We start from the raw sequence: 27542 nt of genomic DNA on the forward strand, positions 1-27542 counted from the left end.
TGATGTGATTTCTTCGCAAAGTGATATTTTGTGTCTTGCATTGCATTGCATTGCAATTGCATTTATGTATGCTAGTTGTTGCGCGTTTGCAAGTCGAGAATAAAATTAACTAAATGAAATAGTCCCAAACAAAAATCCTCCCATGTTGTTCATGTTGATAAACAGCCGCGAGTGCGTTAAAAATATGTAATGCTCTTTCTTAGATATTGTCTGTCCAGTATTTTAATGATTCATCTAAAGATTAGTATTATGATAAGTGATAAGTGAATAATATTTCTTTTTATGTTTGTGATTGTGTATTATTTTGATAATGATTCGTTAGCGCTAATGTGGCATGGCACTTGTAACAATCCGTCGTACACCCAGCGTGCAGACACCAAGGAAAACGGTGAGTAACGAAAACGGATGTGTAGTTAGGTCAATAATTTGACGTACAGGGCTAAAGAAAAGGATCAACAAAGTGTTTCGTTAAAAAATTATACTGTTCCAACATAGGTCCGACTTGTAGTCTATTAAAGCAGTGTTGTAGGATATTAAAAAACAAGACTTATATCTTGCTGTTGCTGATTGAAGGTGTACAACTTTTGTTAAAGGTACTTTATTTGATATCTATATTAAATTATTTGTTTACTACTCCCACCCTTTTATTAACTTTCAGTTACATCTTGACTTTTGTACTGTTATAATATTTATTTACTTTTAATTGTTACAGAATTCAGTAACGAAATTATGAATCAAATAACACTAAGATAATAACAAGAAATTAATGTATCTCTTCGTCCTGTAAACAAACTTAATAAACCTTCCCACTGTTGACAGTGAATATTTAATTTTAAAATTAGAATTTCCTAAAGCAAGAGAGACCAAGATAATAACCACAATACAGTCATGAAGTAGAGACAATAGTTTTGAAAACAGGTGTCCTTGCTTTCCTATTGCCAACACAATGGATATTGCAACTGTCCCAAGAGAATAGGCATTTTAATCTTTTGGTAATAGAATTGAATCTCAATTTTCGTATCATGAATCTAACTTTAATTATTTATAATGCCCTGTTGGACTGAGTTGGTTAAAAGTGTAAAATAATATTGTTTACGATAAAAACACAACAACTGTACATTATGTTTCTGACTGATAGTTTTTATATCCAACAAGTAACAATCGTAGACTTTTAATTTTTGTGGGATGGATTTTTTATACATATATTTTTGGATACACATACAGTCAGACAGTGTCAAAAATGAATGAAGAGAATGTTATTGAGTAAGAATTAAATACAATTTTAATTAAACATGTAGCAGCAGTATTCAATATTGGATGCAGAAAAGGTTTCAAATACAGTTATAGTATTTTTGGGAGTTTTTAAAGACAAAACCTTTAAATACCATAAAAAAAGTATGAGTTGTTCGTTAACCGGCTATTTAATTTTTTGTACTCTCAATGTTGAATATTTGGTTGCATGCAGTATTCATGTGTAAGGCAGTATTATCCTATATATTTTATAATGTTTCTTTGTGTCTCGTGTGAAAAGCCCATAATTCCATAGTTAACCCAAGTTAGAAGTAAATTCAACAATTTAACACATAGAAACTCAGTTTAACAAATCTACCAAGCGATTGACAATGACCAACAAGTTTAAATGGTCTTATGAATTTACATTATAATAATTTATTGTTATTTTCATTGTGGTACTACTGTCACAACTTTTTGTACATAATTCTTTGGAGTAATAGTACTTTTAAAAGTTAAAATCTCTATTTTACATTGTATTTAATTTATTGGCACTATGTCAGCGGATAGCTTTCAGAAATAGCTTTTTATTTATTAAATATAGATCTTAAGCATTAATTGAAAAAAAAATGAACCAGTGAGAAGCTGCTAATCAATAGAATATCTTTAATCAATATTTGCTACAAGTAATGTTGAACTTAAAAACTTTTGAAACATGTGATTATTTCGTTATGTTACTTATTCTTTGATCTCCCTGGACAATCCATTCAATTTTATAAAAAAGCTCTATTCTCAGAATGGTAAATAGCCTTTCATAAATTTTTATCTAAACATATGAAATTGTAAAGTTGTTAGGATGAACAGTGTTGTAATTTTCTTTTATTTTTATCTTTTTTTTATGGCATAGTATACAAGTGAAACAAATATTTGTAAATGTAAATACATTTTAATAGATTCAGTAATCAGTAATCATGGAACAATGAATTAAAACAGAAATCATCTTAATTAAAATTACATAAGCATAATAAAAAATATTTGCTAAAATTAATTCATGTTTATCAAATAAATATTGAGTAAGAAGTATATATGAAATAATGCATGATTATTTATTTGTTTGTTTTATTATTATTATTATTATCTCAATTACCAAAATAATTGGATTGTTACAGGATGAGGAAGAAAAATCAAACGAAAGTGCTGAAGACGATGTTGGAAACAAAGCCAACAAGAGGTAGGTCATAAGGAATGTTCACAGAAAATCTCGTATTTCAAATACTTTGGGCCTTTTCTGTCATGCGTGTGTATCTGCATGCGTGTCCCACCCGCACGCGTGCATTCTGTTTGCTCTACGCGACCCGCATCCGTGTGCAACACGCGTGTCGACGTAAACCCGCACGATAAGAATAAGGCCTTAAATGGCTTTCCTTAAACCTATAGATAATCAGAAATATGTCTCAAATGGGCTTTAAAAAACTGTATGCAAAATGTACATAAGAAGTTGACATATATTTTCGTTTACTACTTAAATACGAGTATTATTTAAGGATAACTCAACCAGTCTTGAGATATTAGCTTAAATTATTCGTCAATTGTAGAAAAAAGACGTGCCTCTTAAGACTAGTCGACACCTACAACAGATATACAGTTATTAAATTGACCTACATTCTATATGACTTATCAGAATTGTAACCGTATTTATTAATTATTATATTAATTAAATGGCTATTCTATAAAATAATTAATTACATAATTGAAAGGCTACTTGATTCCACCGGTAATCTCAGCCGTTTACATTATACGACACGTTTTTTCAATCGGTGGGCTGCAACTCCCGGGGGTATCTCGGTTAGATATCGTGAGGGTTGCAGGTCGTGGTCAGACGTGGGTATGAAAGATCTTGATCTTAGATCATTTAATCGAATTAACTTCGATAAAATCGTCAAAGAAATCGATCGGCGAGTCCTTAATATTTTACACGATTTCCGTAAAGAAAGGTGTTGTGTACCGATTTTTCAGGCTGCGAATTAAATCGATCTTAAATTCTATATTTTCCGGGAACAATCGACATCTGTATTCAAGAGAACTCTTAGCAGCTAAACGATAAGGCACACATTACAAAAAGTCTTTAACGAAATAATGAGAGCGTAAGCGCAACAACTTTGAAGAGTGAAGTCTACTATAATGTTCAAGGTCTTATAATAAAAAGGTCGCTTATTGCGAAGCTGAGGGGGGTCGCAATGATAAGTTCGGTTATTAGATATTTTGGGGGTCGTGACAGTGTAGTTGTGAAACAACGCGCTACAGTAATGGCTTCAATGTAGATTGCCGAAATATGAAATCGTGTCGTACCGTCGGTCCTCCTAAACACCAATTAACCGACCAATGAGTTTCATTTTATATCATTGTTTATAAAATTTATATTGTCTATCGTCCACTTTGAGAGTTTGTATTTCCTAGCGGTCTTTAAAAATCAACAAGGAATGTGGTTTTGACTTGTGCTTATAACACTTTAAAAACGAATCAGCCATCGCCTCCTAAATCGCTCCAACACCCTGTTCTCCCCAATTTTCTGTGGGCCCTTTACCGCCGCAATATACCTTCAGAGCCCACAAGGGGGCTTCACTTTCAGATACTCGTACTTATAATATTGTCAATTGATTTTTACAATATATCTAAATACGTAATGTAGATGTAGAAAAATCTGTTATAATGTTATGACGTTTATCTTAATTGATTTGACACCGCCCCGTTTGATATTCATTTTCATATTTCCATTGACGTATCTATTTCCAATCGCACTGATCTAACAATGGCTCTGGATCATTGTTGACCTATTTCTATGTGAGATTATCGTTAGTTACATTTACATGTAGAGTCAGCATTTACATAACTGATGGCATCTGTTGATTTAGTATTCTGAGTGGCAAATGCATTTAGAAAAGCCTAAAACAGGTTTAAAAAAGAATCCAACTTTAACAGGTGCCATGGTTTAACTGTTGATGAACCACGTATACTTCGAAAAAGCTAAGTTTGTTTAACTCTAATTTCTCCCTATTTTGGCTACTCTACCATACTACAGATGGTAAGAAATAAAAATAAAAGATGGTGTAATTAATGGCGACAAACCTGACAACGTTCCCTAACGCGTATGATTTAAAACTTCAAAGGTACAAATGCAACGAGAGAATTAATTCTAGAGAATTTCTTACAAGTGTAAGGTGTGTTTCGTTCTGACAACGTACTTAATACTTACGAGTAGTACTTGATTAGGTAAATTCCTGATACACGCTCGTTTTGTTACCAGTTCGATAAACAGCGTCGTTAAGATAATCACGTCCGGGCCCATTAAACATGTTAAAGTCGTTAAAATTAGGTATACCAATAGCAAAGGTCTCGTAACAAATTACTTATGGGTAAATACTAATTTTCAATACTTCTCTACGAGTATAAATAGCTTTTTTACGCTTATAAGATTGCGTTTGTTTTACGGGATTTAGTTAGGGGTTAGGTACCGCGATGGTACCAGTACAAATACATAGTATAATATCCGCATTCAAAATATTACTATTCTGGTAAAATATGGGCCACCTGATGTGACAATTGTCGCTTCTGTGTATCTATTGTAGCCAAGATCATAACGTTGCTCTTTCCATTTGCTGCAAGTAAATAACACGATTTAAATTAATTATTTTAATATTTTAATTAAAAAAAATAGGGATACATTGATGTGTGTCAGTTGATTCCTCAGCAAACACATTTTTAAATGTTTCTTTCCTGTTGGTTTGATTTGGAGTCTTTTGGTGAGATACACATAATCCAGGTACCTACATCTTTAAGGTATATGAAATGCCTGATCATGTTAAAAAATAGGAAATTGTATAGCTTTGCCTTTCCTTAACTCTACATAATTAAAAATGTTATTTTACGTTATGTGTAATGTTAGTGTATTTTCGCCGTCCAAATGCAACAAGAGTGTTCGCGTGTAGCGCGTAGCATGTTCCCTAGCGCCTCGTGTTCCTGTTGTGCGTCGAGTCTATATTTACGCGGCAGTACGCTCCGCTCCGAGGGAAGCCGTGACGTTACCCGGCGGGCGGACACAACAGCCGATTTGCTTCTTGTGCGCCGTACTATCGTTCGGGGCACGCCGCATGGTGCACCGTAGAGCAGCGGCCGGAGCGCCGCGGCTGACAAACTTGACAAACCGCATCCGACGGAAAATCGCGGCCACAAATCCGTAGTTTTTTAGTGCAAGTGATCGTATTAAGTGACATTGCGATTGTGTGTGACTTCACTCCGTTGTTGATGTTGGTAACATGGTCGCGTTTGGGTAAGCAATACATAAATGGCAATGTTATTGTTTGTCGTTAACAATTTTTAACTATACGCATTGCGCTAATTTTTGCATTATCTTATATTAATTGGTGAGACGATCCAACTTGGTATCATTCATAGTGCTCTACGCAATTTTTTTGGCCAAAGAAATTTGTTTATTAATTTATTTAGTATACATATAAGAATGATTTAGCAAATTAAAGAAACCATAATTAGATATTTTCATAATCCTAAAATAATTATAACTATTTATGTTGGAAATAGACTACAATTTGATTTATTATGAGTTTCTAAAAAAATGGTACTTAATATAGGTAATATAAAGTACAATAAGTACAATGACATATATGTGCCAGAGAGAGTAATATTAGATTCAGTGTGTTTACTTTTTATTGACACAAACAGTACCTACTCGTAAGTCGTATAGTTCTAATTTTATTTTGATTACTCAGGAGTTTTTGTGACTATTTAAGTAATAATAAAGGTAAGGAAAGTAACTAACTACGGCGAGGCTGAATGATACCATGTCCTTGATTGCAAACAATAAACTTACAATTTTGTTTTGTGTTTATATTTGAGCCAATCACCCTTAGCAAGGTTACTTAAAAGTTCTTTTGGAGAGTTTCATAGCAGTTTTTTATTCTAGTGTTTTTTACGATTTTTTTTCGAAGTTATGAAAATTTTAACATTTGTTATTGCAACAATATTTTATAAACATGTACATACGTAGATAGAGAGCTAGCAACTTAGCAATGCAACACTTGCGTGGCGGTCGAATTTGTCGTATCAGTAATATCTGCTCGTACAACTAACGCAAATTATATTTTTGTGTCTGCTTAGCTTTTACATGTTACATGTACATAGTTTTCTGTACTTGATACAAAATCTGTACAAATAAATAAAACGTATGTGTGTGTCAGTAATTCCTTAGAACTATTTCCAGTCGTTTGTTAATTACCGAACCCATTTAGGCGAGACTTTCACGTGAAGATAGAGAAAAAGTTTGTGTCTTGTGACTCTGAAAATACAATACCAGTGGATTGTCCAGAGAGTACGAAGGCGCTATAGCGTAAAAGAAGTAAGAGCTCGTTTGTAATGAGTAATATCAAACTTCTTCCCAAAGCCTTTAAAGCCGAATTTTATTTCGAATGCGTAGTCTAAAAAAATATAATAGACAAAAATCAACCCCTATTTTACCGCCTTAGGAGTTGATTTACCAAAACAGCGTCGAAAACAAGAGTTTAATTGTTGTAACCAAAAAGCTAAATATGTTCTAATTTCCATACTGCTTGTTTCAAAATTGGCGGAATTTAACAAACTTCCAACCCTTATTTATTGCTTCGATTGTGGCATATCTATAAATCCTTTCTTAGGCAGTACCTATATTATACAATGAACCCGTTGTCTAAATTTCATGATTCTAGCTTTAGTACCTAGTTTAGGCTCTGTTTTGTTTGGGCAGTCGGTGAGTAAGGGAGTAAGATTTTATTCGTTTTTATATATAAAGACTTAGATGACAATCCAGGAACGTAATGGTGGCACCATTAAGGAAGGTGATGGTACCAAGATAGGATGATAGTTCTCAATATGTATGAATATACAATGACGGTCGTTACTAATGATCATTCTATCCAATTTTTGTCAATCACAGATCAAATGTTATCAATTTCTAGTGGGTGATAGGCAAAACATAGGGTAGATAGAGTTTTTTTTTTTATAATATAAGAGTAGCAGACGAGCATGCAGTTCACCTGATGGTAAGTGGCTCTGCCGCCCATGGACATCTGTAATCAACCCCAGATAGGATTAGATATTCCTACCTGAGGTCGGCCACAGATGCGCCGCTACCCCTGAGGACTAAGCTGGAACGCCTCGGAAAAGTCTGTCTCCCTTACCACACCCTTCAAACCGGAACACAGCAGCGCTTAACACTGCTGTTATTAGGTAGAAATACGTGTGGCGGTGGTGCCGCCGGAGTCGAACCACAAAGGGTTCTACCACCTTTAGATTATTTACGAGCGTAAGTCTTGGTCAATTGATATTGACGTTTCATTCCAAGTTGCAATAAGACATGTAAAAACATTTTATCATAGTATGTTTTTTTATTTTTAATAAAAAAAAACAATGGTTTTTCAATACAAATACTTGCTCATGATTAAAATATACGCCATAATTTTTAGTTGTTCAGGATTATTTGTTTCTAAAAAACGACGACGAAATTAATAATAAATAAACAATTCATTACTTTGATACATTATCCTCATTTCAATTAGTTATTTTAATTTCTTGTAATTCCTTTGACATTTTAGTATGAAATATTTTTTCCCTTATGTGGATTTTTTAAATTTGTCCATGCATCGCTAGGAATAGGTTTCCTTATGGCGTGTCTAAATTTCTTCTAGTCTTCTTTTGCTCCAACCTTTATCAACTGCCTTATAAGGCTTTTAAGTATACTATATAGTAATATTTTGTTATATTTTGTACCCGCTCAAATTCATTTTTACGTACAGGATTGTGAATCATCCATCAGGGGTTTAAAGTCCTTCGTTGGGCACATATATTTCCTCCTAGAATAATGAATATTGAACCTGTTAATTACGACAAAATAATACACAATACTAATTTTGGTGTTTCGAATGACGTTCGGACTATATAGTTGGGTTTATACACATTTAAACTTATGATTATTTTCAAAAACTGATATACATACTTATTTCTAATCTTACAACTAACCTGCATATGTAAGTCTGTTATTATAATGTAAAAACTTTAAAGTAGTATTGTATAACACTTACTAACGAACCTTGTTGTGAAAAAAGAACATCATTTTGGAAAGTTTGATGTAAAAATAAGCAATCTTTAACCTTGTTCAACAACAGAAGGTGATTTCTGATAGTAAGGTTGCTTTAATCATTAGAATTTATTTTAATATTAATTATAATATTTAATAATTATTTATATCAAAATGGGCGAATTAGCAGTTTTACGCGGACTATACTAAACATTACATTACAACTCCAGCTACAACATCAATAATTAATATCCTTTAAAAGAGGCAATTATGCACACGCATGGAGTTTCTTGCGCCGCATCTTCTCCATAGCGAAACACCTTTCGTAACGGTGGTAGTTTGTTGACTTTCAAAAAGTATTGTATATGAATCAATTTTGAATAAATGACATTTGAATTTGAATTAAATTCTTCAGTTATAGTTTTTTTCTTTGAGGTGCAACTATATTCGTTTATGATGTATTATATCTTTAGAAGTACAGCATTTAAAGATTTGCTTATTACGTATCGAAGAAAAGAATTCTTGAAGGATAACATCTACTTATATTAGTATTATTTTTCTATGAAATTGAAAAGTCTGATTCGTTGTGATAAATAACCCAACGCATCATTCCAAAACTTCACATTTACTGGGAATTAAATTGTTCATTAACAAAATGTAGGTATATTTTTGAACGAGTTTGCTCCGTGCGTTCGTACGAAAAACTGTGCCTATGTAATGATTCATAAGGAATAAGATGTATACAAGGAAAGGGCGCTTAAATATTTATATAAAACCAAGTAGTTCCGGAAATTGTAATTACATAAACTAATATAAGGATATTAAATTTTATGTGTTGTTTACATTAAGTGTATGGAATTTGTCATCACGAGTCCGAGACTCGTAGAGTTTACCTCTTAGCTATTACGAATTTAACACACAAGATCGCGTATACCCCTGATTTTTTTCTACACAGTGACGTCAAATATATGAGTTAATTATTTACTTTCAGCAGTTAAAAAAAACCTTTGTACAATACATAAGGTTAATTACAGACCTACACTTATATACCTACTGGTTAAAAATCTGACCTTTTTATCATATACGACTAGCATTGAGCACGCATTCCACTAGATGCTAAGTGACTGCTGCCGCACATGGACATCAGTAATCAACCCCAGATGGATAAGATTCTTATCTGAGATCAACCACATATGCGCCACTACCTCTGAGGACTAAGCTGGAACGCCTCGGAAAAGTATGTTTCCCTTACCACAGCCTTCAGACCAGAACACAGAAGTGCTTAACACTGTTGTTATTAGGTAGAAATAGGTGTGGCGGTGGTGCCGCTGGAGCCGAACCACAAAGGGTCTTATACAACCACTACCACAACAACCTTTAATAATCTGAATAACTTATATCCTTAGTTACGAGGCTAAGTAAGACTTGTAGGTTCTTCTACTTATGTTACGTATGTACGTTGCTGCATAAATCATAAACGAAATGAAATTCTGGTTACCAGATATTAGGCGGTCCAACACATCAATAGTTGAATGAATTATTTTCTGTTTCTATGTACCTATTATATTAATAAAATTGTAATTGAAACTCATTAGTTCTGGTGCGATTCGTTCTTGCATGTGCCAATTCCAATTGAGAATCGGGACAAACTTATTGAACTAAATCGATTCATTTGTAGTTTTGAAATTTGTCTTTGATGTTCGTGAAACTTGCTTATGTCATAGTGTTTCGATAACATGAAAATATCTGTCTATAAATAATAATAACTATTATTTTATAAGTATATTTACGTATTTATCCTATAACGGAATCTTATTAAAACACTTGAAGTTTTATTTTTATTGTCCTCGCGGGCTAATTTTGAACATCGCTGGACTTACTTTAACGAAATTTCTACCCTATGAAATATTTGTTCATAGCGGGAATTCCCGTAAAATCTGAAGTACCTACTGGCAGCTATACGAGGGTGAAACCTTGAAAGGAGTCTCAATATCAAGTTTAATTATATTTAATTACTCTTTCACATGACTTTAAATTTTGTTAACTATGTTAAAAACAATGAATTATTTACTGTTGCGATATTAATTTCAACTGGCACTTGACCTTGACAGTAATGCACGGAGTTGTGTGTACTACCACTTGTCTTCAGACTAAGCGAGGCAATTAGTTAATGACCATGTAGTCCACCTATGATAAGTGAGCTGGAGTCCATACATAATTGTCACCAACTTTAGATAAGAATGTTGTTCATACCCGAAATCCAGCTGGGTCATCTATTAATATAAGATTAAGTCTGCCGTGTTATCCATCAAAGCTAGAATACAAGAACTACACTGTTGTACGGCGGAAATAATCGCGATGTTGATGTTCAAACAGTATTAGATACATCCTTTACAGCGAAGGAATCTTTAAAATCCGTCTCCAACTTCTCCTTTAAGGGAAAAATGCAGATCACTCCCTTGCATAATACCTTTTTATATTTGCACCGTAGATGATTGGTAAACTTGGGGTGCATTCAGCTTGAAAAGGCTCCTTTGTTATATTATTGTTTGTTTGGACACAATGTTTACGGAAGGGCTAATTAGTAAGTAACACAAAATCAAATTATCTTAGAAAACCTGTAAAAATTGTGTTATTTTTATTTGAGGGCATTTTTTATTACATAAGATTGTTCTATACTTCGTATGTATAACCTTAGCGTGAAAAACGATTTCAGATTGCTATCATTCGTTATCGCTTGTTGCGTTAATAATTTGCTAAGATTAATAGTTTTAAATTATGCAGTTAATTATATTTTCTTTCTTAATAAATTAATGTTTATGTGGTAGATTGGCAGTATATTTGTACATTGGATGATTCTACTCAATCAGTTGATTAGTTAATGATAGTGTACTTACGGTCCATATTAGTATACAGGGTGAATTTTTAAAACGGGCCTTCAGGGCCAAATCCGAAACTATAAGGATTAGCGAAAAATGCTGAAAGGAGTTACGAGGCCGATTTTGATAAAAACTAAAACTGCATCATTACTTTTTTAAAATAACTTTTTCCCTAGCCGGGAATCGAACGAGTTCATTTTGAAAAAAAATACACCCTCTATATTATTCCACTATCTGATAGTGTTGCTTATAAGGATCAATATCTGGGAAGTAATGATAAATGACAAACTAAAGGAAAAGCCTCAATTTTAAGAAAATACATATTTCTTTATATTAATTTGGCAGTTAAGTTCCCGCCATTCATCAATTTAAACATTTCGCGTATTAACAATTTTTTGGCTCAATGTTTCAAATCATTCGAAATGAACGTTTTGTTCTTCAAGAATTTATATTTTTATGTCAGACTTAGTTAAGGTTACTTTTAGGACCATTATAATAGATTTAACTTGCTATGGGCGGAGTTTCGTTTAATACAGATGTAAAATTGACAATTTGCGATAATGTCTTTTTCGAGTCAAATCCGAGTGAGAGTATAAACAAAGAGATATAGAAAATCATATTTACTGTTGAAACGTAGTTATAAACAACAAACAATAACCATTTACTATTTAATCACTTATCTATTTTTATTAAAAAATAAATCCTAAAAACGGGGGTAATTTACTTGCCAAACTATTACTTTCTCATACTAAGCCGTATGTCACGGTTATAACATCAAATAATTAGTTGATTAACCAACAAATTCTTCAATGGTATGACTTACGTATGTTTCTAAAGAATTACACATAAATCATTTGTTATGTATAATCCTTAAGGATTAGTATGGCAATGTATGGAAAAATATGTATTTTCTTTAAAAAAATCCTTTTCCTTTAATTTGTCACATAACATTACTTCCCAGAATTTGATCCTTATAAGCGACACTATTAGATGGTGGAATAATATAGAGGGTGTAATTTTTTTCAAAATGAACTCGTTCGATTCCCGGCTAGGGAAAAAGATATTTTAAAAAACTAATGATCCAGTTTTAGTTTTTATCAAAATCGGCCTCGTAACTCCTTTCAGCATTTTTCGCTAATCCTTATAGTTTCGGATTTGGCCCTGAAGGCCCGTTTTAAAAATTCACCCTGTATACTTGTTAGCGATTATATTTTCCTGAGTCATTAGAACAATAAAACTTACATGAGCCAATAATAATAGAATAATATCGCCATGTACCCATTATTTTATGGCGTAAAAAATAATGGGAGCATTTAGAAAATAATTGGATTTGAGCAAAGAGATGTGTAATTAATTTTCAGTTTCTGTAAATTGACGTAGGCCTTTTTTGTCCCTGTAGTCTCGGGAATAGAATAGGGCTACGGTATTCCCTGCCTATCGTAAGAGGCGGCTAAAAGCGGGCTTCCGGGATTGCGGGCGGCAAGAGTAGGAGCTCGAACCCTCCAGCAAGCCACCCCGGGAAGGACGACGGTATGTGTGGTCGCATACCGTCGTAAACACCAAATGATGTGGGAGAAGCCAAAAGTACTCCCCCAGGGCAGAGCCCGATCGGGGCATCGCGCTTGGAGGACTCCGGTTGTGTTCCCTCGGAGATCCCGGAGTTCTCCAACAAGCGTTGAGGACGGCCACCGGGGGGGTTTTATTGCGGTAAAAATCCCACATAACCCGGCGTCGCTCCCATGTCGTCGGGTAGCGTTTGAAGGTGTCCCCCTCGTAAACAAAAAAAAAGGTCTGGCATTTTGGGCTATAAGAGAAACATGCTCAATGAAATAGTTACAATTAAAAAATGCAACGTACACGTAAAAAAATATTAAATAAATGAAATTATAGATTATTATTTATGTGGTTAATGCGTCTCGCGTGCATAGCCCCATATCGGCGTACCAAGCCTATTGTGTAGGTTTGATTATGTGCCTGACACACAATTTTGATAATGATTTTAAATGTTTACTGGGTGTTAGTGCACTCTTTGTGTATGTATGTGGAACGTACCCTATAGTAGTGTTGGGACATGAATGTAAAATCCATTATTTAGTTCCTAAACGAAATAATTTCCATCCGGCGGAATTTATGGTAATTAATAATTAATTATTCGAGAGTCAATGTTGCATTATATAGTTGAGCACTTTTTATACTCGTGAGTCAGTTTGTTGTATTTTTTTACAGTTGTATTTGAAACATGCGATGTTAATTTATTTTTAAGTATCTGTGATTATTTACTTAATGTATTTTGCATCCTTTGCACAAAACATTGAAATAAAGTGTAAAAAATAATTGGTTGCAAGGTAACGAGGTATTTAGAGCATTACAGTTAGCATATTACGAAGAATTTCATATAATATAATTATATTACTTTCAATTAATTAGTACTAGTTTTGGTAATTCGTTGGTACTAGAATATTAAATCTAACACACGTCTACGAACGTAATATGAATTAAATCTCTTGTAAATTATAATCCTATCTTGTCATACTTTTTCTTTACGTAAGATAAAGTCGATATTTACGAATTAAATCGATTAAGCTAGTGTACTTAATTCTCCTAATATGATTTGACCGTTTTGTTTGCAATATTGACAAATTGCTTTATTAATTTAACATATAATTCTATACTTATATAAAAATAAAAAGTTTGTCTGTAGGTAAAGGTGGTAGAACCCTTTGTGGTTCGACTCCGGCGGCACCACCGCCACACCTATTTCTACCTAATAACAGCAGTGTTAAGCGCTGCTGTGTTCCGGTTTGAAGGGTGTGGTAAGGGAGACAGACTTTTCCGAGGCGTTCCAGCTTAGTCCTCAGGGGTAGCGGCGCATCTGTGGCCGACCTCAGGTAGGAATATCTAATCCTATCTGGGGTTGATTAAAGATGTCCATGGGCGGCAGTAGCCACTTACCATCAGGTGGACTGCATGCTCGTCTGCTACTCTTATATTATAAAAAAAAAAAAAAAAAAAAAAGGTAATTATTTTGAACACCGGTTTTTAAATTATGCTGTATTACATTTGCAAGTAAATATTTTAAAGTAGATATATATAAATATACGAATTTCTTTAAATAAAAATTTAAAATTTGTTAAAGAATACATCTGAAATTTTCTATCTGTAATCTAATCATGTATTTCTCTCACAGACCTGTATCTAGTTTCTCTAATGTGAAATTTAAAAAAAATACTCTATTATAGTCTCCAGTGAATATCTTCAAATTTTAACACAATAAAAAGGTTTTCCTAATTAGATGTTACTTAAAATGCGCGCAGAGTCGCGGACGGAAAGCAAGTTCAAAATAAATGGGTAATGGACGAGGCAGAGTGGCGCGCTGCCCCAAATTGGCCATCGCGATGTGAAGAAGCAAGCTACAGATGCTCCGGCCGGTGTATATGTATGGGCGGGTAACGCTACTTTGGCAACACGCCGCCGCTCTATTTTTAACGAACCTTGAGAGCAACCGCCCTTGCCGTCGTAATGGATGCGACAATGTTATTTTGCTGCTAGTTTAAGCTCTATCATCTAATATTTTTATTGGCTATTATTAGGCGCTGTTTCACCTTTCCTAATAGGTGCCGTGATGCTTACTCTTCCCACATGTTTCCTCTGACGCTATTTTTGAAGACCTCACTGATTTGACGTTCGACTGCTTCCTTTGAACGTTATTTGGCCTATATTTAGGTAAATGTCACTCAGTGACCCCAGTCGCACAATATTTAAACTCCGTTCAATAAGTACGGTGTGGGCAGGTATTACAGACTTACAAGTCTGCGCAAATGTTAGTTACATATATTCATGCATATTTATGCTACGCAATAGGTTTATTATTGAAGTTAGTAAATTAAGAATAAGTGTGTTCTACACGTGTAGAGCGATACATACGAGATGTTAAACGAAATTGATAGGCTTGATATTATAGTTAGACGTACAGATATGAGGTTAGACTTGTATACGGTGGAAGCGAATGAGTAATCGCGGACGTTGAACATATTGAGGCAAAGCCGCGGCTCAAGGGCCTGGCGGCGAGTCGTCTCGGCAACCGGTGCCGAGTCGGACTCCGACTTGCGCCCGCGCCGCGCTGCGCCACTGTGGTGAAAGGAAGGTAAACGCTGCGCCAAGATAGATTGCCGCAACTTTACTAAAAATGGCGTCATTCATACATTTCGCGGTTGCATTATATTTAAAAAATGTTTATTGCCGAGTACTTCATGCGAATCTCAATCAACACGACCGAAGGACGGCCTGTTTTTCTTCATTTTTAAAGTACTTATTGCTAGCTTCGGTTGCTGACCTAAGTAGATTGTTCCCTGAATGTTACAGAAGCATTATTTGATTATGTATTATATTAAACGTGTATAATAATATTGTTTCAGTCTCAATGAGTGCTACTTCGCGAACAAGGGCGCGGCGCTGGTGCTGGGCGGCGCGGAGCACGGGTGCGCGGACCAGCGGCGGTCGCCGGCGCGGCCACATCCCCAGCCCGATATCCACCACCACCTTCAGTCCATGTTTTACTTGGTGCGCCCGGAGGAGACGCTCAAAATGGTACGACACTCCCTTCTCCAACTGGAGTGAGGTCACAGTGAATGTAAAGTTTTTAAAGTCAAGGCTTTTCGAAACATCAACAGTCAATTGTGCAGCAGGTATATTCTATACGGATTTAATTAATGCGTCCTCTTAAAGGCGTTGTATAGTACTCTAAATCTTATTTATAATCTAATCACGGATTGTCTTTATTATAGTAGTTAATGCTTATTTTTATAAATATGTATTGCGTAACCATAAGCAATGAATATATTTAAGTTCGTTTAAAACGAGAAACTAGACGTTTTAAACTTATGAAATAAAAGAGTTTGCTACTGTTTTACAACCGCGAATGTCATGAGGAATCATTAAACCTGGAGCTTACGTCACCATTCCTCCTACCTACGCATTATTAGTTGGAGATAAAATTCCATCGGATCATCCAACGGGTTAGCACATTTGCTATGTCTATAGTAGGGTTGAAAGACGCCATTCCCCACTTCTGTGATTGTTTAACAGGCTCGGTATCGTTCACAGTTACATGAGGCAAAGTATGTCGACATAGGCAAAGTGACCAATTGATCATGATCACTTTGCCTATGTCGACATGCTTTCACGATTGCTTTAATTACCAACTTAATTTTAATTTCTGCATGAAACAGAGGTAAACATTCAAGGGGACTTCTGACAAAAGCGAAAACATAATCTATGAAAGTGAAATGAATATTGAGGCGAAATTTGCGTCAAAGCATGACCTTGTCGGTGACGTGAACCCGATTAGATTTTCCTGACAAAAATCTTTTAACGCATCTACAAAGTTTCCTCTTGAAAATATCCAGGCGGTGAAACTGGAGAGCGCTCACGCGGGCCGCACCCGGTACCTGGTGGTCGTGTGCCGCAGCGAGGAGGCCGCGCTGCTGGGCATCGACTGCAACGAGCGTACCACGGTCGGGCTCGTGCTGAGAGTACTCGCCGACACCTCCATCAAGCTGGATGGAGATGGGTAAGCGCGTTGAGGGTCTTTGTTATGAGGTTTAAGTTGTAAATGAGCTTGCAGACCATCTGCTAGTAAGTGGCCTATGCCGGCTACACCCGGAGAAGTTAAATAGCCACTTTATATGTAGTTTATAAGGAGTTAATAATATTTATTTTCAATAACATAAATGAATCGTTCTAGAATATAGTTTCCTTATCCTCTCTGGGCTTCTCTAGCGCCACCAATATATCGTTGAATTCTGGCACACGATTCGAATGTTAATAATTAATTTATAGATAATTTGCTATTTTTATTTGATCAAACGCATAATCGCATTGTAAACAATTATTACTGACTCTATTTAATTAGACGCTTGATTGATAGTTGCGTGTTCTATATACATATACTTGTATTGAGTGCTATGTGGTATGCCGAATTTATATTGAAGTATAATGCTCTGTTAAGGAAGTTAAAGTAAACCGTAATAAATTAAACGCGCTAGATAAAAGTAGGTTGCCGATCATATCATTTAGTATCGATAATTTGACTTATTCGCACGTGTATACTAATTTTTGAGTTAATACACAAATTCTTGATAGTAATGTTAGTACTAGAACAGTGTTGTCGGTACCGACATAGTTGATTAGCGATTTCAAAATTAAAAATCATTAAGAAAAATATTAAATAGACTTTAAACAAAATAGATAATTAAAAAAAGAAGAAGATTGATTTTAAAGTATAATAAAACGTATAAGATTGATGATTCCAAAAATATATAAGAACACAGCAAGTGCGTACTACTGCTTTTGTATGATAGTGATAGTCATTCTGTATTTGTATCACAAATATTTGTTTTTAGAATATTAACGCATAATATCAGCCAACTGCATGACTAAAGTATTTAAAATTAAAATTTGGAGGTATTGTTTCCCAAAACAAAACATACGCGTTGAATTGTAAATTGCTTTTTTAAGTCCATTAAAAACCACCTTGCGGCGTGCTTGCCGAGTAGTGCGAGTGCGTCGGGAGCGTCGTAGAAACAATAACTAATTAGAGATTCATTGTCCACAGAGGATTTAGCGTGTGTGTATGCAATCAGCAGCACATATTCAAACCGGTGTCAGTGCAAGCCATGTGGTAAGTATGAATTATGATTCAATAACGTTTGTACGTAGGTACTCACCCGCACAATGCACCTAGCGTAACAAATATGACTGATGACGAATATTTTATACGAGCGTTTTGTATTGATGGTGTACAAGTCATTGATGACTCTGACGATACTGCCCACTTGTGATGTTTGCCTAGAAATGATGATTGAGTGAAATCGTTTTAATTCTCACTTATTATTTTACACTGTTTAACATATACCTTTATGTCTTCAAGCGTCAATGAATTTTAGTTTTGTTAACTTGCTTTGAATGTCTAAAATAAAGCAAAGTACATGCGCCTTATCAGCAATACAAAGGGCGTTCTTCTAAAACTTCGCTTAAATAACATACTTTAGTTGTCTCAGTATATTTGTTAGGGTAGAAACAGTAAAGAACAATGTAATTGTAATGGATAAGTAATGACTAATTGCGGTGGCTTATCAGCAAGCATCCGTGCTGCTTACGATATGGATAACTAAGAAACTCGAGTTTCGCTTTAGTTTTGCCAACTCACTATGTAGTTCTTGAATGATGACTAAGCCAAAAATATAGAATAGAAGCCAACAATGGTAACGTCATTTTACCACGACTTTTTAAATTAGAAATGTAACTTTTGGCTACGAGTTGTATTATGACTCACGGCTAGAGCACGTGGTTGGTCCCAGTCTACGGGGAAGCCCTGAAGCGTACTCCAACTTTCACCTAATTAATAGACGCCTAATGTTCTAGATATGTTCTAATAGTTTTATTTTCTGGTAAATATCTTTTGAAATTTTTCATATGACGACTAAATAGGCAAGTGTGTAACGCACATATTCGCTATGATTCTTCTTCTTCTTCTTCATGTGCCTCTTCACTACTGAAGGTTGGCCGTTAGTTTCTTGAACCTTTCTCTGTCCATGGCCAGGCGAAAGAGTTGTTCGACAGAGGTGATGCCTGTCCACTCCCTGATGTTTTTTAGCCACGACTTTTTCCGGCGTCCAGCGCGCCTCTTCCCTTCTACCTTGCCCATCATGATGAGTTGTAGCAGATTATACCTATCGTGTCTAAGCACATGGCCGAGGTATTCGATCTTACGCTTCTTGATGGTACGTGTCAGCTGTCGGGTCATGAAGACGCGCTGGAGAACGATCTCGTTTCTGACTTTCTGTGTCCAACTAATGCGAAGCATGCGACGATAACACCACATCTCGAATGCCTCTAGACGTCTTCGGGTGTCTTCTTTTAGTGTCCATGCTTCGCAACCGTACATAACGATAGGCCAGATGTAGCATACGAGAATCCTAACTCGGAGCTTGATGTCAATTCGTCGACAGCACAAAACTTTCCTCATGTTGGTAAATGAAGCTCGGGCCATTTCTATCCGGGTCTTAATTTCTTGGTCTGATTCCCATATTTCATTTACCCAAGCTCCAAGGTATTTATACTGTCGAACCCGCTCTAGATTTTTGCCGTCTACATGTATCGTTGGACTTAAGTCAGGGTTTCTGGAAACTACCATTAATTTTGTCTTACTGATGTTGATCGACAGTCCAGCTTTCTCACTGCAATTTTTGACTTTATCAACAATTTCTTGCAGGTCTTCTTCTGTTGACGCTATCAAAATTGTATCATCAGCATAGCGCAGATTATTGATGATCTTTCCATTTATCTTTACTCCAGCTGCAAGGCCTTCCAGAGCTTCCGATATTATAGCCTCTGAATATATGTTGAATAGCAGTGGAGATAAAATGCAACCTTGTCGAACGCCACGGCGAATCTCAATTTCCTCTGTATCCTCGTTATCTACCCTAACAGTGGCCACTTGATTCTCGTACAAATTTCGAATGATTCGTACATCCTTACCATCAAGACCGATGTCGTCCAGGCGATCCAGTAATTGGTGGTGTTTCACACGGTCAAAAGCTTTTTCATAATCTATGAAACACATCAGCACATCGACCTGCATGTCTCTGCATTTCTGAACGAGAACATTAAGGGCAAAAAGGGCTTCTCGAGTCCCAACACCTGAACGAAAACCGAATTGACTATCTCCCAGTTGTTCATCACAGGTGGGTGTGATCCTGTTTTGTACTATTTTCAAGAAAACTTTTAGTACATGACTCATAAGACTAATCATACGATATTCTCCGCATTTACGAGCATTCTGCTTTTTGGGGATTGTTATAAACGTAGATTTGAGCCATTCTTTGGGAAGATCGCCAGTATCGTAGATGTTATTGAAGAACTGTGTTAGAAAATCAAGCTGGTCCTCTTCCAAGAGTTTCAGTATTTCTACTGGAACATTATCAGGTCCAGGTGATTTTCCAGATTTGGCTTGTTTTAAGGCTCGTAACACTTCCGACTTTAAAATTGAAGGACCATTTTCATTTGTGGCACCTACAGTGTTTCCAGTAACGTCTGCAAACATTGTGGAGACGTAATCTGTCCACGCTTTCTTCTTGGCATTGATTTCTAAAATCGGGTTTCCTCCAGCATCGGTTAAAGAAGTGATGTTCTGAAGCTTTTTACCAGTCATTTCTTTAATATGTTTATGCGCATTAAAGTTGTCGTGCTTGCGAAAAAGTTCTTCCATATGTTCGCATTTATTGTTGAAATAGATATTTCGTGCTTCAGCTATCTCTTTGCGAATGGTTCTGTCGAGCGCCAAATACCGAGCTGGGTCGCTAGTCTTACACAGTCTTCTGGTTTCCATGTGTTGTAAAATTGAGTCCGTCATCCAGTCCTGTTTTTTGATATGTTGAGGATGTTGTAGGTATTTCTGGCAAATATCTTTTACTTTTTGCTTGAGGTTGTCCCATAGTTCTTGGTGGTTAGTTGCCGGTGTAATTAGTTGATCTCTTGCCCATTGGTTAATGTCTCTAGACACACTAGTTCGCGTCTCAGGATCAGTCAGCTTCCTGACGTCAGGCCGTTTGCTAGGTTTTCTCTTTTGTACCTTTTTCAGCTTGCATTTCACAGTGATAACTACAGGATTATGATCGGATCTTATATCAGCTCCTGGGTAGGTTTGAGCTTTCTTAACACAATTTCGGTACCTTTTATTAATCATCACGTAGTCTATCTGATTTCGTACTACGTGGTTCACTGTGTGCATTGGGGAGGTCCATGTGTATAACCTGCGTGGAGGTAGCTTGAAGAGGGAATTTGCTATGACAAGTTCTTTCTCTTGGCAGTATTCAATTAAAATGTCGCCTCTATCGTTTCTATTTCCAAGACCAAACGAACCTGTCACTCCTGGAACAGCCACTGATCCTATCTTAGCATTCATATCACCCATAACAATGTTTACATGATGTGACTTTGTGGTATTAAGAAGGGTGTCTATGTCACTGTACAAATCCTCGATCTCATTTGGGGGTCTCTGTTCGGTCGGTGCATATACCTGAATGATGTTGACGTTGTATGGTTTAGCTTCCAGTCTAATCATCATAGCCCGGTTTGATAGTGGAACAAAGTCAGTGACAAATTGGGAAATCTCTTTTGATACAATAATTCCCACGCCATATCTTTCAGTGAGTTGATCGGTTCCCGAGTAGTAAAGAACACTATTGTCAGTTGTTAGATGTTTTCCTTGACCTGGCCATTTGGTGTCACTAATACCCAGTATGTCTATCTCAAGTCGTTGCATTTCCTTCAATACATTGTGGAGTTTACCATCTTGCTTTAAACTTCTCGCATTCCAAGTTCCGATTTTTAGTGTTTTCCGCCCGGGGATTCTTCGCACCCCTGTCCCATTGAAGGGACGCCGGGAACTCGGGGCCGTGGCTTTATTATACTTTTCCATGAAACTAACTACTAGGGAAAAAATAGTGCAGTGGTTTCCCGTTGCCTTCTGCACCAAACTTTTTAGAGGGGATTTAGTCCTCAAGGTTGTTGAAGCCTCTTCTGATCAGTGTCCTGATCAGGAGTTATGGTTATACCGCCATTGCTCGGTCGCCATGTCCTCGTCCGTTGTCTAGCAGGGAGCACCGCGAGCAGGTGAGGTTGGCAATTGGGCCGGATAAGATGTTTAATACCGTTCTCCCCTTACTCCCCTCATCTCTATACCTTGTTTTAATTGAATTATCTTTTCATAATACATCCCGGACGTGCAGACTGACAGCACATCCGCAACATTCCGATGGGCGGAACGAAATCCGCACGAGGCTCGATAAGATGAATGAAAACAGTTGATGACTGGAAGTTTGATTTATGATCTTTTTATATGTAAACCTAGCGATAAGGCGTATGGGCTTCCTAATCAAAATGTTATAATATGCATTTTATATTGTAGTAAGAATACATTCCACCTGATGGTAAGTTGCTACTGCTGGCTACATCTGTTATTAACTTCAGATAGGATCAGAGTCCTACTGGAGTAACAGATGCTTTTCTACCCCTGAGTATTAAGTTGGAAGTTTGTAAAGCTTCGTAAAGGTGTCTCTATTAAGGCAATGGAGGATAGACAAGTAAGTGGCTTCCGATGTTGCATCACTTTAAGTTCTACAAACATCAAACGAAGGATTCCACCACATCCAGACAAAGTGTATCACCACTTTTAAGTATTTACCATCTTACACGGCACCAAAATTGCATTTAAAACATCTTTCAGGTCGGCGCTCCAAACGTTGAGAATTCCACCACTTTGAGACAAAGTGTATCACCACTTTAAAGTGTTTACCACCTTCAACGACATCAAATTGCATTTAAAACACCTTTCAGGTCGGCGCTACAAACGTTGCACCGTGCGAGCGGGCGCGCGCGCGAGCTGAACCACTTCGCGGGCGGCGCGTCGCACGCGTGGTGCGCGCACTACGAGCGCCGCGTGGACTCGGACCGCTCCTGCCTCAACGAGTGGCACGCCATGGACTGCATCGAGTCCCGCCGCCCGCCCTCGCCGGACTCGCTCAGGCTGAAGTAAGACAACCTGTTGTGTGCAATCACCTTCAACATGTTACTGTCTGATTGTACGTAGTCGGCACACGGGTCACGTGTCTCCTCAGAGTATGAGAAGGATAAGGCCGTAGTCTACCAAGCTGGCCAATGCAAATTGATAGAGTTCATATAAGGATTAGGTTGTAGACCACCGCGCTGGCCAAGTGCGAATTGGTAGAGTTCACATACCTGTGAAAACTTTTTATAAGGTCGCTAAGATATGCAAGTTTCCTTACGATGTTTGCGTGGATCTACTTACTCATTTACTTATAGAAACATTACCTTAAACATTAGTCATTTTACTAAATCAAATCCATTCAAATCATTTATTTTGCTTAATATAGGTAAATACGATATTATATCCTCAAAATTGTCCTGTATATTCCACCTCTTAGAGGTATGCAAAATTCTAATATTACCTAATAAATAATACCTAATACCTAATAAATTATTAGGATGAAAACAAGACCTAAGGAGTAAATTGTATTGTCTCGCAATGTGTCTCTAGAGACACGTGTCGTACAATGTACACTAGTGAATTCGCAGTATAAGAGCGAAGCATCGACAAGGACCAAACTGAAAGACGTCAACATACTTGTTATACAACTACTACTAGTTACGTAGAGTAGATTGATATAAAATATCTATAACCTGAATTTTCCCTAGCGGATGTAACTTCTAAGAACATTGTAAAATAGGAATTGTGAGGAAGGAGTAATTATCTTTTTAATAATTGTAGTACTTATGCATATTAATCATCCGAAGCGTACAATGCCTAGACCTCGTTCCTTGGCCTAGAAAAGGATCGGACGTTGGCCAATGCGTTAATTGAACGCGTTATTAGCATGCAAAATGCGGGCCGAAAACAATTACTCATTGTATATCTTCGGAACGTGTCAATAGTATATCTATTATCAATCCAAGATTTTTGGCATCAACACCATGTGCTAGACGCTACGTAAGAAGTCCAGTCAGTTCAATGTAACAGTTACCTATTTATTTGAACGCTAACTATGATTGTATGAGGTGTTAATGGACTATTCACATGAATCTTATTATCTTGGTCTTTAGCACTGCAAAATAGTGTATATACTTAACTTAATTCTAAACACACATAGCAAAACGTGATAAGAAAAATATTTATTAGAGTAGTTCTGTTTCTATACCATACAATATTTTAATATTTTTTGTATATAGTTTCTATATTACATTTAATTGTTAATATTTATACGCAAAGCAAAACAAATTATAAGCATAGAATGAATTGCTTACAATCATACTACTTAAGTAACTCATGATTCGTATTTTAATGTAAATTATTTGTCACATTGACAGGCCACGCGAAAGAGACGAAACCGAGCGAGTCATTAGGTGTACGTTAAAGGAGATTATGATGAGTGTGGACTTAGACGAGGTGACCAGCAAGGCGATACGCGGGCGGCTCGAGGACGAGCTCGACATGGACCTGGCAGAGTACAAATCGTTTATAGACCAGGAGATGCTCACGATACTCGGCCAAATGGACGCGCCCACGGAAATATTCGATCACGTGTACCTTGGCTCCGAATGGAACGCTAGCAACCTTGAGGAATTGCAACGGAATGGGTATGTTAGTTTATTTGATTATATTGTTGTTTCTTAGACCATGTACTATGCGATGTTACCTGGACACAGTAATTTTCATCTTATAAATCATAAATTTAAGCAGTCTAATTACTTTAAAATCTCATATACCTTGAAGCTATCAGTTTTTATTGTATATCAAATATTGTATACCATTAAATGGTTTATTATTCAAGGTATGGAGTCGTGCACCCTACTTGCAATAATACATTCCTTATCTCTTAATACCTCTGAAAGAATGACAGATTTGTTGTATGTAATAAAATACGAATTGATTATACAGTTTTTAATCTTGTTATTTTATTTTTCAGGGTTAGACATATATTGAATGTGACGAGAGAAATAGACAATTTCTTTCCTGGTATGTTCGATTACCTAAACATACGAGTGTATGACGATGAAAAGACTGACCTATTGAAACACTGGGACAACACATTCAAGTATATAAACAAAGCACGGAACGACGGCTCGAAGGTTCTCGTGCATTGCAAAATGGGGATCAGCAGATCTGCCTCCGTCGTTATCGCATACGCGATGAAAGCCTTCAATTGGAACTTCGATAAGGCTCTTAAACATGTTAAAATGAAAAGGAGTTGTATTAAACCTAATACGAATTTTTTAAATCAGCTCGAGACTTACCAGGGTATTCTCGATGCGATGAAGAATAAAGAAAAGTTACAAAGATCGAAATCTGAAACGAATCTGAAATCTCCAAAAACTGCGTCGAAAATAGAAAACAAAATAATGGACCCCACGCCTTTAGTTTTAGCATTGACCGGATCGTACACGGGGCGGCCGCGCTCCTGGTCACCCGACACCAAGCTCGCCTCCGAGCTCCTTCCGCCCACGTCTGTGTCCCTCGAGAACCTCGCCTCGGAGACCAGGCACATGCTCATGCCCTGCGCAAGCGGAAGCTACAGCGTTTCACCAAATCAAATTATTAGGCTAAAGGAGGAGGGTGCTCCTTCGGTTAAGCATATAGTTAATGAAATAGAGAATGCTTCTTCGAGCGACCGCCGAGATATTCCAAGGAAGTATCAGCGTTTAAATTTCGGGACCAGCGACGTCTCGAGCAATAGGTCGTCGGAAATGTCATTGGGGGTAACGAATTTAGTAACGGAACCATCCACTAAACCTCCGCAATCGTCTCCTTCGAGGAATCTAAGTCAGAAATATTCCCATTCAGATATCGAAGCCGATAAAATACACACGTGGGATCCGGGGGAAGCACCGTGGTCGCGAGGTGAGGACTCGCGAAACCCTGGTGATAGTGACAATATAGTGAAGAGTGACAGTGGTATAATGGACATTAAAATGAAAATAAGTGACGCTTTTTATAATTCCGTAGATCGTAATATAGACTGTGACGATAGGAGGACCATCGAAGACGACGCCCCGCCGCCGAGCCGGCAGAGCTCGTGGAGCTCCTCCGACAGCGCCGTGGTGCCCGACCTGTCGCGCCACTCCTCCTGGGGCTCGTACGACACGCGGGCCGCCCGGCCGCAGGTGGGGCCGCGCGACGAGCCCAAGCGCGCCAAGGAGGAGCGCGCCGACCGCGTCGAGAGGCCCGCCGACGCGCCGAAGCCGCCCTCCGACCTCGGCATCATCAGCGAGCACACGGAGCCGCGCGGCCGCGCGACCCGCCCGCCCGTCGACATCTCGGCGAACGTGCGCAAGTTCAACGAGACGTGTGCCATACTGAAGGAGCTCGCGAGCGCGGCGGCGCGCATGGAGCGGGCGCGCGACCGCGGCGTGTCCACGTGGGGCGGCCGCCTGTCCGCCTCCGCGCCCGCCGACACGTGGCTGCGCGCCGGGCCGCGCCGCCGCCGCCTCGCCGCGTCCTCGCACGGCGACCTGCCGCGCGCCGCGCCCGCCGCCTCGCCCGTCGGCCTCGTCAGCAACCTCAAGCGGGAGTTCGAGGCGCGCTCCGAGTCGGAGCCGGCCGCGCGGTCCGTGTCGCGCTCGCGGGCGGCGGGCGCGCCGGCGGAGGACGTGTCGGTGCGCGTGCTGGTGGACCGCTACGACGGGCCGAGCCGCGCGCGCAGCGAGTCGGGCGGCGAGGTGCGGCGCGCGCGGGTCCGCAACTCGTACTGCGCGCCGGAGCGGCCGCCGGTGGCGCCGACGGTGGTCGCGCTCGCGCCGATCGACTATCCGAACGTAGTGGTTTCAACTGTGATGTCGAAAGCTCAAAATAAAAAACAATTGCAACATGGGAAGACCCATCCGTTGACGAGGCTCAACCTGAACCGGTCGAATAATAGATGTTCGAATCCTGTGTACAATACTATGTAGAAGTATTACGTTTTATTTATTATGAATTCTTGCCAAACTCGATATTTTATCTTTCTAGAGTTTTATATACTATTTACAAAATGAAATCACAGTGTATTTGTCTATCACGTAAAATTGTATTATACGGCTGTTTGTGTGTAGATAAATGTTAAAAGAGAGAATAAATTCGATAGAACTGATGTACAACTTTTACGAAAGCTTTTCTTTTCGGAACATTATTTGTATTTTTACTACTCTTGACAATAAAATGGTGAGCATTCTAATTAACTTAATAATAGACATTATTTTAACCAAAGTCTACAGTCTGCAGTCTTTTCCCGCTAACAAAAGCTACCCGTGGTACGTTTTCAATCTCACTGATTTTTTTGTAAGTTTCCTGTACTTTACTTGGTTTTCGTCGTATAGTTCCAAAGTCGAAAGCGTATATTGCGCCGGGATTATTTCTTATCGAACATTCTGTCTGTAACAAAAATGTATTAAGTTTATGTCACCGCCATTTGAGTAACAGTTTGTAATATATGTAAGTAGTTGTTTTTAAGTATACCAAATACCAACTATTTTCATATTTATGTCAACAACACGCAACATATTAGAGTCTGAGCCACCGCACACTATTAAGTTTGTCTGGGGCACGAGCTTCCCACAATAAAGCTTCGAATGATACATGTCTGGCGCTATTGTTTCTATTAATTTACATGACCCATAGTCCCATATTTGAATGTTATCCTTATCTTGCCAGCAGCACGTCAAAATCTAAAATTTAATGGACAAAATATATAAACATT

At 37.7% G+C, this 27542-nt stretch overlaps 2 protein-coding genes across 4 annotated transcripts in view; one reads left to right on the forward strand and one right to left on the reverse strand.

The window, feature by feature from the left end:
* On the forward strand, window positions 1-27420 carry ssh (Protein phosphatase Slingshot). 2 transcript variants are annotated; one of them, XM_073087306.1, is made up of 8 exons: window positions 1-388; window positions 2400-2461; window positions 15648-15819; window positions 16638-16801; window positions 17846-17911; window positions 22630-22824; window positions 24178-24447; window positions 24777-27420. In XM_073087306.1, the coding sequence occupies exons 1-8, from the start codon at window positions 335-337 to the stop codon at window positions 26755-26757; spliced, it is 2964 nt and encodes a 987-aa protein (XP_072943407.1). In that variant the 5' UTR covers window positions 1-334; the 3' UTR covers window positions 26758-27420. The 2 variants fall into 2 exon arrangements, with proteins under 2 accessions (XP_072943407.1, XP_072943408.1); XM_073087307.1 differs by lacking the exons at window positions 1-388; window positions 2400-2461 and adding an exon at window positions 5334-5557.
* The window catches only part of LOC140752979 (periodic tryptophan protein 2 homolog), a 3177-nt gene continuing 2678 nt past the window's right edge, over window positions 27044-27542 (reverse strand). For both annotated transcript variants that reach the window (XM_073087313.1, XM_073087314.1), the window contains exons 5-6: window positions 27313-27510; window positions 27044-27217 (exon numbers count right to left, since the gene is read on the reverse strand). In XM_073087313.1, coding sequence (XP_072943414.1) covers window positions 27044-27217; window positions 27313-27510 — 372 coding nt within the window. The remainder of the gene's footprint in view (window positions 27218-27312; window positions 27511-27542) is intronic.

This window comes from Epargyreus clarus, unplaced genomic scaffold, assembly GCF_041222505.1.
Source record: "Epargyreus clarus isolate Ecla_fem2 unplaced genomic scaffold, WU_Ecla_fem_2.2 ptg000026l, whole genome shotgun sequence".
Taxonomy (NCBI): Eukaryota; Metazoa; Arthropoda; class Insecta; order Lepidoptera; family Hesperiidae; genus Epargyreus; species Epargyreus clarus.

Bases quoted from the DNA above. Each gene is read 5' to 3' on its own strand.
- ssh (XM_073087306.1), top strand. From the start codon at position 335: ATGGCACTTGTAACAATCCGTCGTACACCCAGCGTGCAGACACCAAGG. The intron at 17,912-22,629 runs GTAAGTATGAAT...AACACCTTTCAG, and splicing joins GTGTCAGTGCAAGCCATGTG to GTCGGCGCTACAAACGTTGC. The intron at 24,448-24,776 runs GTATGTTAGTTT...TTTATTTTTCAG, and splicing joins GAGGAATTGCAACGGAATGG to GGTTAGACATATATTGAATG.